Source organism: Larus michahellis, chromosome 1, assembly GCF_964199755.1.
Source record: "Larus michahellis chromosome 1, bLarMic1.1, whole genome shotgun sequence".
In the NCBI taxonomy this organism is placed as follows: domain Eukaryota; kingdom Metazoa; phylum Chordata; class Aves; order Charadriiformes; family Laridae; genus Larus; species Larus michahellis.
The window spans coordinates 199425579-199441074 of record NC_133896.1 but is presented as its reverse complement, the minus strand read 5'-3'; the positions used below and the strand labels follow the sequence as shown (position 1 = coordinate 199441074).

At 42.6% G+C, this 15496-nt stretch overlaps 1 protein-coding gene across 2 annotated transcripts in view; it reads right to left on the bottom strand.

The window, feature by feature from the left end:
- The window catches only part of FLT1 (fms related receptor tyrosine kinase 1), a 113153-nt gene that overhangs the window by 58271 nt on the left and 39386 nt on the right, over nt 1–15496 (bottom strand). For both annotated transcript variants that reach the window (XM_074568532.1, XM_074568540.1), the window contains exon 10: nt 14972–15131. In XM_074568532.1, coding sequence (XP_074424633.1) covers nt 14972–15131 — 160 coding nt within the window. The remainder of the gene's footprint in view (nt 1–14971; nt 15132–15496) is intronic.

Genomic DNA, 15496 nt, shown 5'->3' with positions numbered 1-15496 from the left:
TCAGAATTTACAATCTGAGCCTAATTATAGGGCTGTGCAAAAACAACATTCCATTTCCAATGCTCCTGTTTTCAGCCATTGCCATGGTTCAGACTTGGCTTCAAAAGTGAGTTCATACTATTTTCAGCCTTAAATTCAAGACAAGCTATATTTGTTTCAAGATCCATTCCATAAGGTATTTGATGCCATTTTACTATGTGCAGGTTCATTTTGTTATCATGAAAAATGATGCAAGTTCTCATTTCTGAATATTTTCTTTAGTTCAGTTTACAAAATGGCAAAATATCAATACTGGGGTTCAATGATTATAAGATGCACAGTAAAAATAATAATTTGCATAATCCTGCAAATCAGAAATACGAAGTTAAACAAAACTATACCTAATTGCCAAAGGGATTTACATGTTCTTTTAATCTGAAAAAAAATCAAAGTCATGTTAATGAATGGAAATCTCAGGGAAAAAAATTTTTTTGCCTTACGCAACAAATTGGCTTGTAATCAGAACATTCAGGTGTGGTCATGGTAGAGCTAATTTGTTTCCCAAAGCCTAATTTGGTACACATGGAAATAAACACATTGGAATGCTTCTTGAATGCTTCTTAAATACTGTCTGTCCCTATTCTTCTTTGAGGATATCTAGTCTTGCTTTTCATCCAAAATTTACTTATTGCTTGTTCCATTCCAGCTTCAACAGTAGAGCTTAACCCTTCAGCAGGGTCAAGCTCTTTCAAATTTGATATGTTCCTTTGATCTTCTGTGAATTTGAAAGATAATGACCACAGTATCTGTAATCAAATAGTTCTGATACGTATATCAGCTGTTTGAGAAATGACCTTTAAAGCCCGGTGACTGGATGATGGCATGTGATGCAATCCTGACCAAAGAATGAGGTTCATTTCCCTTCAGCTAACTGTGCAGCTTGCTTAAACTTTGTGTTGTTTATAAGATCAATGGTACACTAACTTTACATGATTGTTTTTAATTGCACAGCTTTGCGTCAAACTGGCCAGTGCCTTAGTAGATATTACCACTTAAAGAAACGATGATACGCAAACTCACTTGGGCTGCAACCATTAACACAGATATACGATCGTCTGCCCAAATTTCTTAACATGCATTGAGAGGCTTATTGAGCTGAAAAAGCCAAAAAACAGAAGCAGGCCGTTGTTATCCATGCATGGAGAAATGTCAAGGAGCAACGGCATGGCAAGAAAGCCCTAGCTACACAACCATTTCTTCCAGACTCAGGTTTAAAAGCCAACTTCTAATGCATGATTCTTGAGGGTGGATGAAAGACAGTTGCATTTAGACAGTTGATGCATTCAGATGGGAAAAAATTGTTAAAAATTGTTCAGAAGGGAAGAGGCCATTTACTTTGCATATTTAATGCTTTGAGAAGTCTAGTTTTGTAACAAAATTAGGACACAAAAGACATGATAGTGTTGGTAAGCTGATAACATTTCCATGCCATAGCACATATCAGAACTTATTTCATGATGCCAGTACTGTAGGCACAAGCAGGCGGTACCAGAGGCACTTTCTTGTGCCTGGATATTTGGGCAATCTCTGCACAGGAAGACAGAGAGCCCAAAATCTCATTTCATCCATACTAAAAGGTATTTTTTACTTTTTTTTCCTTTCCTCACAGAACGAATTGATGGCTTTTTGTTACAATGTTGAAAATTTGTGCTCTTTACTATAAGAGCGACACCTATTCTGGTAAAGGACAGAAAGAGAGTACAATGCATATTCAAAAACTGCTTGTGCATCTCTGAAAGGCATCCCCAATCTCCTTTCTTGCAGCTCTGGAGCCTCCAGGCTTAGTTCTTATTATACACTTCCTCATAATTCCTTGAAAAAGACTGTATATATTTAGGTTGCAAGGTCTTAGGGATGAGGACAGCGTTATGTCTTTGTTGATGCTTAGCACAATGGGGTGCTGATTACTCATTAATACCATAATACAAACCACCATCATAATTACAATAACATCACAATAACAAGAAAAACACATGTAAAATGCAAGATTAAATATTAGCCCTGGAGGCACATATGTGAACTCTACTGACTTCACATACCATACTATGTCCAAACTGCCGATTACAATGTTAATGCAATTACAGTAGAAAATCGAGTACACTTAATAGCTGCTGTCCGTGGTTTTAATAAAAAAAGGAGCATCAATCAAGCTGAGAATACATTATCCAACAGCCCATGGTACACAGCGGGAGATGTGAGCACTGTCGTACGCGCCACTTCGTCTCCACGGTCTGCTGGATCAGCAAACGCTTACGGATCAGTCGCAGCGCGGCTGCCAGGCAAAGCCTCGGACAAGACTCAGAGTCATCCCTTTGGATGCAGAACCAGATGCTTTCTCTCCTCAGCTGCCAAATGCTCTCACTTTAACCTCAAATACACTGGCACAGCCTAAGGACAGAGGACACGAGCCACCTCCAGTCTCCTGAGCTGGTTACTGGGGTTAGTACTCAGCCATCCTTCCTCTTGCTGCAGCCAGCAATGCCACCTGAAGCCACTGCTTAAGCCAACAGCTTGGGGTAGAGATGAGGATGGGACAAGTGGGAGTAATTAAGTCCTGCCTCCTAACCTGACTTCAGCTCCTAAAAACAAGCATTTTGTAACAGAAAGAGAAAGGGCTCCGCTGAACTTAGATGTGGTCATCAAACCAAATGTTTGTGTTAAGTACAGATGCTTGGAAAGAAAGAGAGAAAAATGAAAATATAAAAATTTGCTCTGGCTGGGACCAAAATACACAAACATCTTCACATTAATTCAATTGATGTTTTGTTTTGTTGTGTGTGTCCTCAGATAACATCAGCTATGCATTTTGATGCTTTTTAAAGAAATTACAAGTTACTGCGAACTATCCACTCAATAAAATAGCAAGATATCCTACTTGTAGCAAGAACTGCGCGTGTTTGCAGGGAAATCCCACTGAATTTTGGATATCTGAATCTTACTCCAGATATCTCCAGAGCGCACGAATTCCTGAAATGTTTTGTTGTGGGATGAGCCTCGTTACTTTGCATCTTCAGGAAAGCTTACAGCAGGGTTACCACCAGGTTAATGAAAAAGCACACAGTGTGCACAGAAACTGATAAACAAGCTGATTATCTGCCAGCAGATTTCTAAGCCCTTCTTACACCTGTTTCCCCGCGGATCCTTTCACGTCCCTACTTTGTGGGTGCAATGATGCACGTGTAGGCATCCTATATGATAAATGCTGAGGGGTGTGTACACAAATGTGTGTTTATAAACGTTATTTGATCTCAGAGCAAGGTGACCAGACTCTGCTGCCTTAGTCAAGCGCTGGGAGAAGCAGAGCAACCAGGTTTCTCACCCCTCAAAGTGTTTTTTTTCCATGTGCCTGCCTGCGTGCGTGCTCTCACGCGCGGTGCCTGCGTGCACCCACGCACGGCCGCACGCACGGCCGCGCTTCGTCCTTTGAGTCACGAGCCAGAGAAATAGGCTATTCCTTTGTAAAAACAGCAGCCGTCAGTTCTCCTGCGGGTTTCCAGAGAAGTCCGGCGCGGGGGGAAGGAGGGGCGAGAGCGGCTCGGCTGGGGCTGGGGTCCGGGGCAATCTGGCAGCACGCCCTGCGTGCCCGGCAGACCCGCTCGCCGCCCTCTGCTTTGGGAATTTACAGGGCTAGGGGGAGGTTTATGCAACCAGAAGTAAGTTCAGCTTTATAAAAGGTCTGTGATGTGCGGAGCTGGCACCGGCGGGGGCCCTGGAGAAGTGGCCTGGGGGAGGGGAGCCAGCTTGCTTCTCAAGAATACATCAAGCCCTTGAGGAAGCAGAGTGTGCCATGTTTGAAGATGCAAAGATAATCACAGTGCTGGGAACCGTCTTGTGTAGCGGAGGAAGCCAAACAACAAGAGGAAAGCAGCATATGCTCCTGATTTCGCACAGGAAGCTAGCAGCACCTCCTGCCAAAGTGAGATAAGAAAACTCCCATGGCCTATTCTGGACAAGGCCATGGTTATCAACCTTAGCTTCACACTGTCCTCACTCTGCTCCGCAGCCCGTTCCCTTTCCTAATGAGTTTCAGAGCCCTCACCTCTATTAGCATACAGCATGCCAAGCACAATAGCGTGGTATATTTATAACCATCGATGGGGAAAAGTTTCCATGGTAAGAGTGTACTTCATGTCATCTTGATGTATTTCACTGAAATCAAACTACAAACTAGCTCCAAGCTAAAGTCCTGCCTATGAAACCACTGATCTCAGAAGAAAAGTGGTTTTGTTGTCACCCCAGTGATTTATAGCGGAGCATAGGAGCTGAGGTAAAGGATTTGTCTACTTATTCAGAGGGCAGATTTTACTTTCTGTATGACAGACAGTCCGAAACGAAAGCCATAGACCCAGCTTCTGTCTAGACACCTCTTCTTCCCCACCCTGGAGGCAGTTCTGCAACTTGCAGTTACTGTAATACAGTGACAAATACCAGTGGAAGAGCCTCGATCCCCATATCGGTTGGAAAAACACTCATCTTCCGTCCACTCATCCTCTCAGCTCCTCCCTTCCATCCCCTCCTGTGTGACGCCAGAGGCCATTGCAGTCTTTCCCTCCTGTAACATCCCATCCAATTCTCTAAGCATTCCTCTTGGCAAAGCCACTGGCAGCCTCAGTCACACTCTTGTTTACTGAGGTAGTATTTGGCAATTGCACCAGTACTAGGAGCAAGAGGAAGCCATCCTCTCGCTAATGGTGGTCATTTTTGAGAGTGATTAATGTCAGGCACAATATTTTTCTCATCACCTATCCTTTTTTTAGGGTGGCCATCAATTCCTCACAGCATGGGGGCAATGTTATTACAAATTCAAGTTGGGCTGACTCACGTCTTTCAAGAGGCGGTGGTGACGGCACCGACTTTAAGACAGGAACTCTGGAAATTCCTGTAATTGTAAAGAATATATAGGGACTGTTTTCCACTTGGAAGTTATCAAAAAAGATCTGAATGACATGGGCCTTGCCTGCTCCGTGCCTCGGTGTCCAGCGCCATGCAATTGGTAGCGGGGGCTGGCGTAGCCACGTGTCCTGGGGAATATTGAGTCAATTTGAGGCAGGAAACCCAGAGAGAAAATAGTAGCAGGGAGCATGTACAGGTTGTGAAACGTGCTTAATGGGGGTGGAGGGGGAGAATGTGTGCTGGCCCCCCGCCAGCGTGCTCCGCGAGCTTTGGCTGTAACACTATAATGCGCTTGTCCATTAAGGAGCTACGGTCCAAACGTTCCTGCTCTAGGTGAAAAATAATCAGTTAAAGGTCGAAATGCTGGCCCCACTGCATTTGGTGGCAAAGCTGCAGCCATCTGGGAGCTCATCCCGAGCACCTTCCCCAATACACACACACACACACACACACGCATAGAGTACGTGGGTTTGAGGGGCTGGGAGGAAATCTTCTATAAATAGTAGGAGCTGGATACAGTTGACATCATATATTGTAGTTTGTTTGTTTATACTTAGGAGCTTAGCAAGGAATGCCAAACAAGCAGTCTTGGTGAAAATGGTGCAGGTTCCTCCTCTGCATGATTCATTCTTCAGCCCTTCACCTCTCTGCTCTCACTGTCACTGGACCCTACTGCTACCCACTGCAGTGTCAATGTATGCCCATAAAGAACAGATGGGATAGCACCAGCCCATCTCACTTCAGACATGCTCGTGCCTCCCAAAGAGCAGCAACTCTCCATCACCACTCCTCAACTTCCATCTCCAGACCCGGAGCAACTTGTGGCCAAGGGCACTCAGCTGTGCTGAGAAGCCATTCACTGCTGAGCTGCAGGGTGACTGGAGGATTTCTTGGTGGCCTCAATGCATTAGGCTGGGTTGGGGCCCTGGTGCACTACACAGTTTCCAGAGTGGTGTTTGAGTTGTTTTCTATTTTGTAGGATGCTCTGTGTCCCCACTGAGGGGGATACTTAGAGGGAAAGCACATGCTCTAGGGGAGAACCCCGACGTCCTGAATGCCTCATCCTCCTGGTGAGCATCTTTGAAAATGATAGGGTATATGGCATTCATGGTCTTGTTGCATATCACCATGGGTGTATGGAAAAAGAAAGCATTTGACAGCAGCACACTGCCTTTCCTGCTGTTATCTACATGCAACCAGACAAATGGATAGTGTTTCCCTTTCACAGTCATCCTTTCCAAACATTATGGTTTGCTCTGAACTACTCCAGTATGCTATCACAGAAAGCTGATCTGAACTATCTCAAAAGAAGCAATAAGATCAACAGCAGTCTAACCTGTCCCACCTTTCAAGCCCTCATCAGCCCATGCTTGCACTTGAACAGGGGGGAAAAAAAAAATCACTTCCACATCTGCACACCTGGGCACCCTGCAACACCAGCTATTTGCAACAAAAAACGCAAGTAACTGAGGGTGAGGGTCACCAAACCCCACATTTTATTTGCTACTTCTTCGCCAGTACTTGAGAACCTTGGCCACTAGGGAACATAACGGAATTTGAAAGTAGTTTTTGGGGTGTTTGCACATCCTGAGGTGACCTGAAAATTTCTCATCTTGAGTTTCTTATCAGATAATTATATTTTGTTTCTTGACCCTCAATTTCCTGCTTCACACTGTTTAGCATTCTTCATGGACACAGAATACCATATTTCAGCCAATCCTTCCTTCCTTCCTTCTTGTCTGCCTCCTTTCCCTCCTTTGCTAGACTGTAATCATTCTCATCTCCCATGTTGTCACTGTGACTCAGCCTCCACTTTCTCCGAGAGCACCAACCGTGTCCTCCACAGAGGAGATGAACGTTGGCTGGAACTACAGAATTATCACTGAAAGCACGAGGTTTTCACAAACACGTAGAACTTCTCGATGGGAAAAAGCATTTGATTTTAATAGCCTGTGTTGTGCTGAAAGGAAGAGGTGTTTACTGATTTTGTTGAACAGTCAGAAACCTAAAAAGAAAGACCATGAAATCTTTCCATACAATGTTTACTCTTATTCGCTGTTTCTTCTATTTCCAAATAAGTTCCCTGTATATAAAGTCCAAGATATTGTTCAGACCCTTCCGGCATAAGTTATATTTCATGCAAAAGTCACTCCTAACAGCTCAATTGACTTTTAGGCATAACCTCATATATATAACCTTCCAAGATCCAGGTATCCCTAACGCCTTCCTTCTCATAATATTGAAATCCCCTTCCTTTTCTTTGCTGTCCTGAGTCCTCTTGGCTCTAGAAAGGAGTGACTCTTTACTAATCTCCCTGCTTTGTCGACAAGTAGGGAGCACAACTAACACCTTTTCTATTTTCCAATGACCAGCGGAGGAGATGAAGGAACAATAGCTGCACTGAGGTTGAGTTTTTTGTGATGGTTTGTTTTCAGCTTCACTGCAAGTGGGGGTCTGAGAGCAACCCTGGGCTGACTGGAGCAAGGGACTGGAAGTGCAGGCAGAAAACAAGGAAGGGATGAGAAAGAATGGAGGGAAACATTTTTAAGGAGAGAGGGGACTTGATTAGAGGGAAAACAGGAAGAGAAAATACTGACAGACGTGGATATAAGACCGAGGATCCATCTACCCCATATCCTGTTTCAACAATGACCATAAGCAGATGGTTGGGGATGAGTAAGAGCAGGACTAACTTCAGATACTTCCTCCTAATACTCCCCCAGTCACCAATTATTATCAGCTCAAGAGCTTTCCGCAATGGTGGCCATTTCTACCCTTCAGTGGATTTCTCTTCCAAGACTTTCTGCAAACTTTTTAAACCCCCAAAATCCTCTGGCAAGGAGTTTCACAGATCTGTTGCCCACTGCATGAAAAGCCATCTCCTTTTTCTGTTCCAAATTGCACTTCTCCTGGCTTCATTTAATGGCCCCTACTTCTTGAACTGTAAGAGACATACACAACTGATCCTCAGATATCTGTGTCCTTCACAAGCCTGTAGATCTCTATCATGCAGCCCCCCCAAGTCACCTCTTTTTTGGGCAACAGAGCCCTGACCTCCCTCCTCACTCGTCCCTCACACATTCCTCTCATTCCCCGAAATTCTTTTGATCTTTTTTGTTACCCCTCCTGGTGTTCATCCCACTTTGGCTGCATCCTTTGAGATGAAAGGATCAGAAATGCACATAGTACAAAAGATGTTGAAAATGTATGGATTTATGTGGAGTTATCATGGTGTTCTCTACTTTGTTCTTTATTTCTTTCCTGGTAATTCCTAACACTTGATTTGCTTTTTGACCTGCTCATGATTGTGATTACTTTCACAAACCCATGTATCACAACACTCAGATCTCTCTTTGTGGTAGTAATGATCAGCCAACAGCCTTTTTACATGTACAGCATTTTTACATTTACATTTTATATGTGAAAGTCAAATTAGTTTTTACTATGTACATCATGCACATTTATCTTCAGTGAATTTCACCTGCCACTTTATCACTCAGATACCCAGATTCACATAGTTCTGCTTTTCTTCACGATCAGCCCTCATCCTTACACATGTGAATAACTTAATATCATCAGCAAACTCTGTCACCTCCCTACACCCCCTTTTCCAGGTTATTTCTGAACATGTTGACAAGTACGGACCCCAGGACCAGCTCCTGAAAAACTTCAGTGGTCGCCTCCCTGCGCTGCAAGAACTGGCTGTTCCCTCTTAACCTCTGTTTTCTATTTTTTTAGCTGAATATTTTTTTCTGAGCATGATCTTACCTCATACGCCGTGTCTGTTCAAAGCCTTCTGCAAAGGCATTTTGAAAGGCGCACACGTAAGAGGAAAAAGGATGCTAACTAAAGTTTGTATATTTTTGTAAAAGGTGTACTCAATCCAGTAATAGTACTCCATTCATAATCACTCCGAAGCACACACAGGGTTTGACCTGGTGCCTTCCTTTGGCCAAGAGCCCCTGCTAGCGCAGGAGCAGGTTTCTGGCTACGGGCTGGGACGTCCCACTGCCTCGGACATGGCCAGCGTGCGAGGCCTCGCTCACGATGTGCAGTCCCCACGTAGAGCCTGTCCCACCCTTCGGTTTCTATGGGCTGGACCGAGCAATAACATCCCACATCTGCATGACCCTTATGTGTTCTTCCTTAAGACTGGGTGTCACACTGTCCCTAGTAAAGCCAAGAGACTACCCTGTGGAGGGAACAGGAGGAAAAAAAGAAACTGGAAAGGGTGTGCGTATGTGTGTGTGTGTAAAAAAGGAACAGCAAATGGAAAAAAAAAAGATAGGACAGAGAGGGTTAAAAGTATAATACTAAGCAGAGTACTCCTGACCATCTGGGTGTTACCATACTCCTTATGTTTAGGTTTGATCAGTGACCCATTAAAAAAAAAAAAATATTAGTCGGGCAACATAATGCATTTTGGTTTAAAACATTTTGGAAATAGACTCGGAAAAAGCTTTGATTTAAAGTGGTTTGAAAACTAGAAATACCGAAATTTGAAAGCTTAAGCTTCTGGTTCAGCTAAGACCCATAGTGAAACCATTTACACCTTGCAGAATAAATTCATCAGTACATTCACTGTGTTATACTGAGGACAGCCTGAGGCAAACTGTACTCGTGGTATAGCATATATTTGTCAACCTTACCTACCCATATGTATACGCCAGGTCTGATCCAAATGGCATTTTGTAAGTAAAATATTAAAAAAGATAAAAAAATTCCAAAATACTGACTGAGGACAAGGCTACAGCCCTACTAGCTGTTCTCAGAGGATAGAAGGTATTCACGAGCACACGTTGACTTTTGGCTCACAGTGGAAGTGCAGAATGAGATGCTTCAGCACGTTGCTTGTTCAGGCTGAAGCGGATCAGTCGCTATTTCAATTCTCTCTTTTGGCTTCAAACACTCTGCAAGTCCACATTACTGCAATGTATGCTCGTGTCAGTTCCTCTACATTTTTTTGAAAGATATGTGAAAAACACAGGGTCTGTGTTATGCTAATGTATTCCCTCAACTGCAGGAAAATAAGGGAATAGCTAGCATAATTTTTTTATGTACCCATTTAATGTACCTTTATGTTAGTGGATCACCGTAAGAAGATTTTCTTGCAGTAGAGAGTGGAAGCCACAAAGGCCACCAGCCAGATCCTCAGCCAGTGTGAATTTAGAGCTGAGGATCTGGCCACATGTCAAATTAAACAAAGGCATTTTTGAACTACCTGTTTATTAATGGCATCTGACCTACTTTTACCAGCTCTAAGGACTCAGACTTCCCCTTCCCGAAAATAGAAGGTGGCATGGGGAACAAAAACAGCCGCTGTGGACAAACTAATGGGCATCAAAGTTTGCAGACATCCACAATTAAATTTGGGTGGTTCAGTACATTTCTAATTAAGTACAATTAACATTTGTTCCTTACTTGTTCATTTTACATACCTCACTGATGTTCCAAATCTGGTTTCCCCTGATAATCTACCCAAGCACATCCTAATGATTCTGCCTTTCAATCCCTTGTTAATATACTAACATAAACAATGCAGAAATGCAATTAGACTGCTGTGCACACATGGCCTGCCTCCTCTTTCACTGAAGCTGGTGGGAGTCTGGCCGCGCACTTTCATTATGGTAGTTTCAGGCTTTCTACATCTCTGCAGAAGTTGAGGAAAACCTCTAGGTTTTGCCTCACTGAGATCCATGGCACACCCCATTCCTCCCCGTGCAGTGCTGGAGAGATATTTCTGTAGAATATCATTCACGTGACCCTAGCTTTGCACTGCAGACAAGCCTCGAAGGGAGGCAATATTCCCTTCTTATCAGTCTGTGTTAAATAAGTAGTGATTTTGAAGAGGACCCACACACGTTGGAGTGCTACAAACATCATGGTTTCCCAAGATTAGCTCTTTGGCAGCAGTACCAGGTTAGGTATTGCTGCACAGTCCCTGGTCCCCACTGCCTGCTTCTGTCCTCAGCATCAGGTGTTCAGTCTCTTCATTTCCACTCCCACCATTTAGGTGGTTTTACCATCAAGAAGAGTTCATATCCTGACATATAGTCAAGGGGGCCGAAAATCAGGTACCAGTTTTTCTGGTGACTTTGGTTTTGTAGGCATGTAGGCATCTCTACAATACTGTCGTGTTTCTCTCTCCTCCATGCACACACACACAGACAGAAAAACAAAAGCCAAAAAAATGCAGACTGATGTAACGACAGAGTTGTAAAATAATAATCCGATATTCAGTTTGAGGCTAAGCAAAACTGATAGCTCAAGGAGAGAGAGAGGCAGCAAGGTGGCGGGAGAGTTGGAACGCCCAATCCACACAACATCCAATTTCAGTGTTGCATCTGTTTGCAGTTTCTTAAAGACCGACTGGTCAAACCTGGGGCAGAGCACGATGAAGATCTGTCTTGAACTCCCTACGTGGAAATGTCCAGAAAGAGAAACTGCCCCCAAATGATGCTGCACAACCGCTGAAGAAATCAGTGCCTCCACTGAGCAATACTAATATCCCACATGCCTTTCTTGGCAATGTCTGCCAGACCAGTTTAAGATAAACACAAATCTGTTGAAGAGATTCAGGTCAAGAACCATTAGCATCAAGCATGTTCCCAGCATGCGGATGCTCATTCTGCAGCCTCAGAGCTGATGGGGTTTAGGTGGAGCCCAGCCTGGCTGGCTCCAGAGCTCCTCAGCAAGCCCTGACACTGGCTGCCCCTCTGCTGATAACCCAACCTGAGCGAAAACAAAGCCAGAACCAACAACTCCAGGGTGGTAAGGAAGAGGGCAAGGAGGCTGATGGACACTGCAGGACAAGCGTCCCACAGGCTGTCCTCTGCCATATCCACTGAGCAACCGGGAGCTGCCCAGCCCGGGAGTGTGTGTGTCTGCTACAGAGCAGCAGCGTAAGCTGGAGTAAGATAGCACTGGAAAAGGAGTTTCTCAGTCATTTAAGAAAAAATTAAGAAAAAATAAAATGCATTTTATTTTAACTCTCATTGCATCTTCTGCTGTCTTTTGCCTGCCTTCTCTGAATTTACTAGTTCTGCATAAGCTTGAAAAAAAACCCCCTCCAAAACATTATATTTTACCCCAGACAGTTTTTCTTGACTATTTTATGTTTCCTTGCTGGGTTGAGCATCAGAATCCCCCTAGCTAGATAGCTAGCTAACAAAAGGTTATTTAATGGCAATAGACTCGGTTTAAGTAAAGCAATTTTAACAGCAAATAAAGATCAGAGAATTTTAATTACATTGGTCTCTCCACATTCCAAAAAGTCAAATTTGTTGAGCAATTTTACAACTTTTTTTTATTATTATTATTTGCTACCAGGAATCTATGGAAACTTTAATTTGGCTGGCCTCCTGTTAGTGGCCTGAATGATGTAGAAAGGAGAGTTATGCAAATTGATTGTATTAATCACAAAGCATTAAAATATATCTGCATTTTATTTAAAAAGAAAAGGAATGGAATCCACTGAGGTATTTTTAGGTATTTTTAAATCTTTTAAACAGAAATACTGTCTAGAATAGAAATTGAAAGAAGCAGTTAGATAACCTAATGGTTTCTATTAAGTTGCCCGTAGGCAAGAGTCCTTTGAAAACAAAACCATCTAATTTATGCATTATGCGTCATTCCCCAGCTTGCAGTGATGGTACTCAAGTGATGTAAAGTTAAGCACACATATAAATCTTGAAGTAAACAGATCTGTGAACTGCAAAGTCTTTGCAGTGACAGCTTCTTTTTACTCAGAGTGTGGGCTCTGGCCAGTGGTATGGGACTCGGAAACTTGATGAGAATCCCTACTCCCATACACTGAATAATGGTAAACTGCACGGGTTTATCAACTTAAGGTACAAGGTACATCTGTGCACAGAAATAGGCACTATTTGAGCACAAACGGAGTGACACATTAGCCTTGGAAACTTTATGTTGGGCAGGAAAATCCAAAGAAATGCCATCATGGGAAAATAAGATACGTTTTTGAGCTGCTGAACAAGGTACACACAGCTTAAATCTGTTGTTTAGGCAAACCTCCCATCGCACAAAAAGGAAGGTATAGTGAAATAGGTGGGATTAAAGGGTTCTCCAGTTCTTCAGGGAGAACACCTGAATTGGCACAGACATCAGCCATGCCAGCTGCTGTAGTCCACCCTGCTCCTTTCCCAGAGCAGGAGACAAAATGCAGTTATTCAGGTATTTCTGCCTTTCTGCAATAGTTAACTGACATCACATTATTCAGAGGGATTCACTCCACTCCTCTTAGGCAAAGCATTAAAAATGGCGTTCTCCAGACTAGTTCTTCAATAAGCGTTCAAAGGAGAAGGAAGGGGAGGGGGTTAAAGGGAATTGTCACAGAACAATTATGAAGGCAATTTGGAAGCAAGTCTGGAAACAACCTTGTAACAGAGCCAGTAGCTGATTCAAATGGTTACATTTCTCCTTTGATCACCTGCTCGAACGCGCTTCTAATTAGCATTTGATTGAGTCTAGCGCATTATTAAACACCTGCTTGCGGATATTAATTTCTATTTCTGATGACACGCTCTCCTCTGCTGTCGTGCAGATCTGTGCTTGTTAACAGAAGGAAATACTTGACAATGGACTAGCACCACCCCACCTCCCAAAGAAGAACCAACTGTTTTATCAGTGCCACACCATGATTTCAATCCAGCGTATGCCCAGATGTATAAGCACTTGAAAGAAACTAAAAGATTGAAAATCTTCATATACGCCTTTCACAGGGTTTCTTTATTTAAAAGAGGTTGTGATTTCTTTTCTCTTACACCTTGCACTTATAAGTAAAACTACTCAGAATTTTGCAACTCGTCCTTCGAAGTTAACGTAACAGATAGAGGAAATGCAGCCCTCACCTGTTCTCAAAATGGAGAATTTCAGGTTATACCTATTCCAGCAAAAGGAGAGATTGCTAGTGCCACCTCTTGGCGAGATGGGCACAGAAAGCCACCCATTAGAATAATCCCAAAGCAATTGGAAAAACTATGCTCTAGGAAGTGCTGACCACGCCCTCACTGACCACAAAGCACCCTCAATTTGAAATAAGGTGTTTGTCTTCCATAATTGAATAGGGTGTCTTGTATCCCTGCAATTAAGCATGTGCTTAAATGTTTGGCTGGATTGGCACTAAAACCCAATTCAATGAAAACATTAGAGAAGTTAAACTCTATGTAAAATGATTAACTTCAACTGAAACTGAGAAAATGTTGGTTCCTAAACTTTTGTTAGGTTTTTAAATATCTTCGTTGTGCTGTGATCCAAATACCTTGCATGTTTGAAGCCTCCAATAGTAGCTTAATGCTAATGCCATTGTGGAGGTTGAGTGTTAATCATTAAGATTGTGTCAGATTTCCTGATTCATGAAGAGCTTTGGATAAATGAGTCAACACAAAAACTTGTAATTGTAAGAAAGAGAGTTCAAAAGAAAGCTTAAATATAAAAGAGGATTAGTTAAGTGCCTCATCAGCATCAAGTAAGCTTGTATGTTGCCATTTATATTTTACCCTGTTGAAATATCATCTGGAGAATACTGGGCACACTTGGCTTGCTGAACTGAATCTATGAGTCAACGTATCATAAGAAAGATTTGACCTTCATAAAGGATTTCTGTTGAATTTCAGAAGAAGCCACACAGGGGAATCACTGTGCATGGAGGAAAGCACGGAAATCTCCTCCAAGAGAAAGCATGTGAACTTTGCAAGACATTGTCTATAAGTCTTCACTTATAAGAATTAAAAAGCAGTTATCGCCTTTGGACATTCATTGCATGCATGAATAGTAGTGAACTATAAATAAACCTAACTAGCAATACAAAATAACAACTCTGCCCTCCGTTTTCAAATAATGATGCAGAAAAAAAATTGCATTGTGCATACACGGTTACTAAAAAATACATTGGCTGAAAGTATACATACTCTATTAACTAAGCAATGGTCATGACAAGCTTTATTCTTGTAAAATAGTAAATATTTAAGTGTAATAGTAAGGGAAGACATACTAAATAGAAGTAAGAAAGATGTCCTACCTTATTTTGGAATGGTTTTGTCTACAGGGATACCACATCCATGTAATTTTAGGCTGAGGAATACCATACACTGTGCATGTCAGCACTTGTTTGCTGCCCAGTAAATACGGATTGGGATCAGGGAATGATGACACGGCATTTTCATATATCTGGGGTTTCACTGCAAAGCGTAAAAATTGGAAAGTGATTAAAACCAGCTCATTTCCAGTGTATTGCATGATCATGAAAATACTACATTCCTGCAGGGTGAGTAATAAGAAAAATCCCCAGGAGAACAAAGGAAAGCAGCAGGCCTAAGTCAAGTCAGATGGGTGGTTAGTAACACATTTAAGTCATCAGGAGCAAGTACGTGACCGTGGAAGACAGAAACCCTTCTAATGAAAACCAATGTCTGTCTTCTGATTCCAAGACAGGTCTGTCACCCCGCATATGGGGCTTGGGTTTGGGTGCATGAAAGCCAGTAAGAAAACCCACAATGATCTGAACTGTGCAAGATCAATGAAAATCTAGCTCAATGAAAACTTA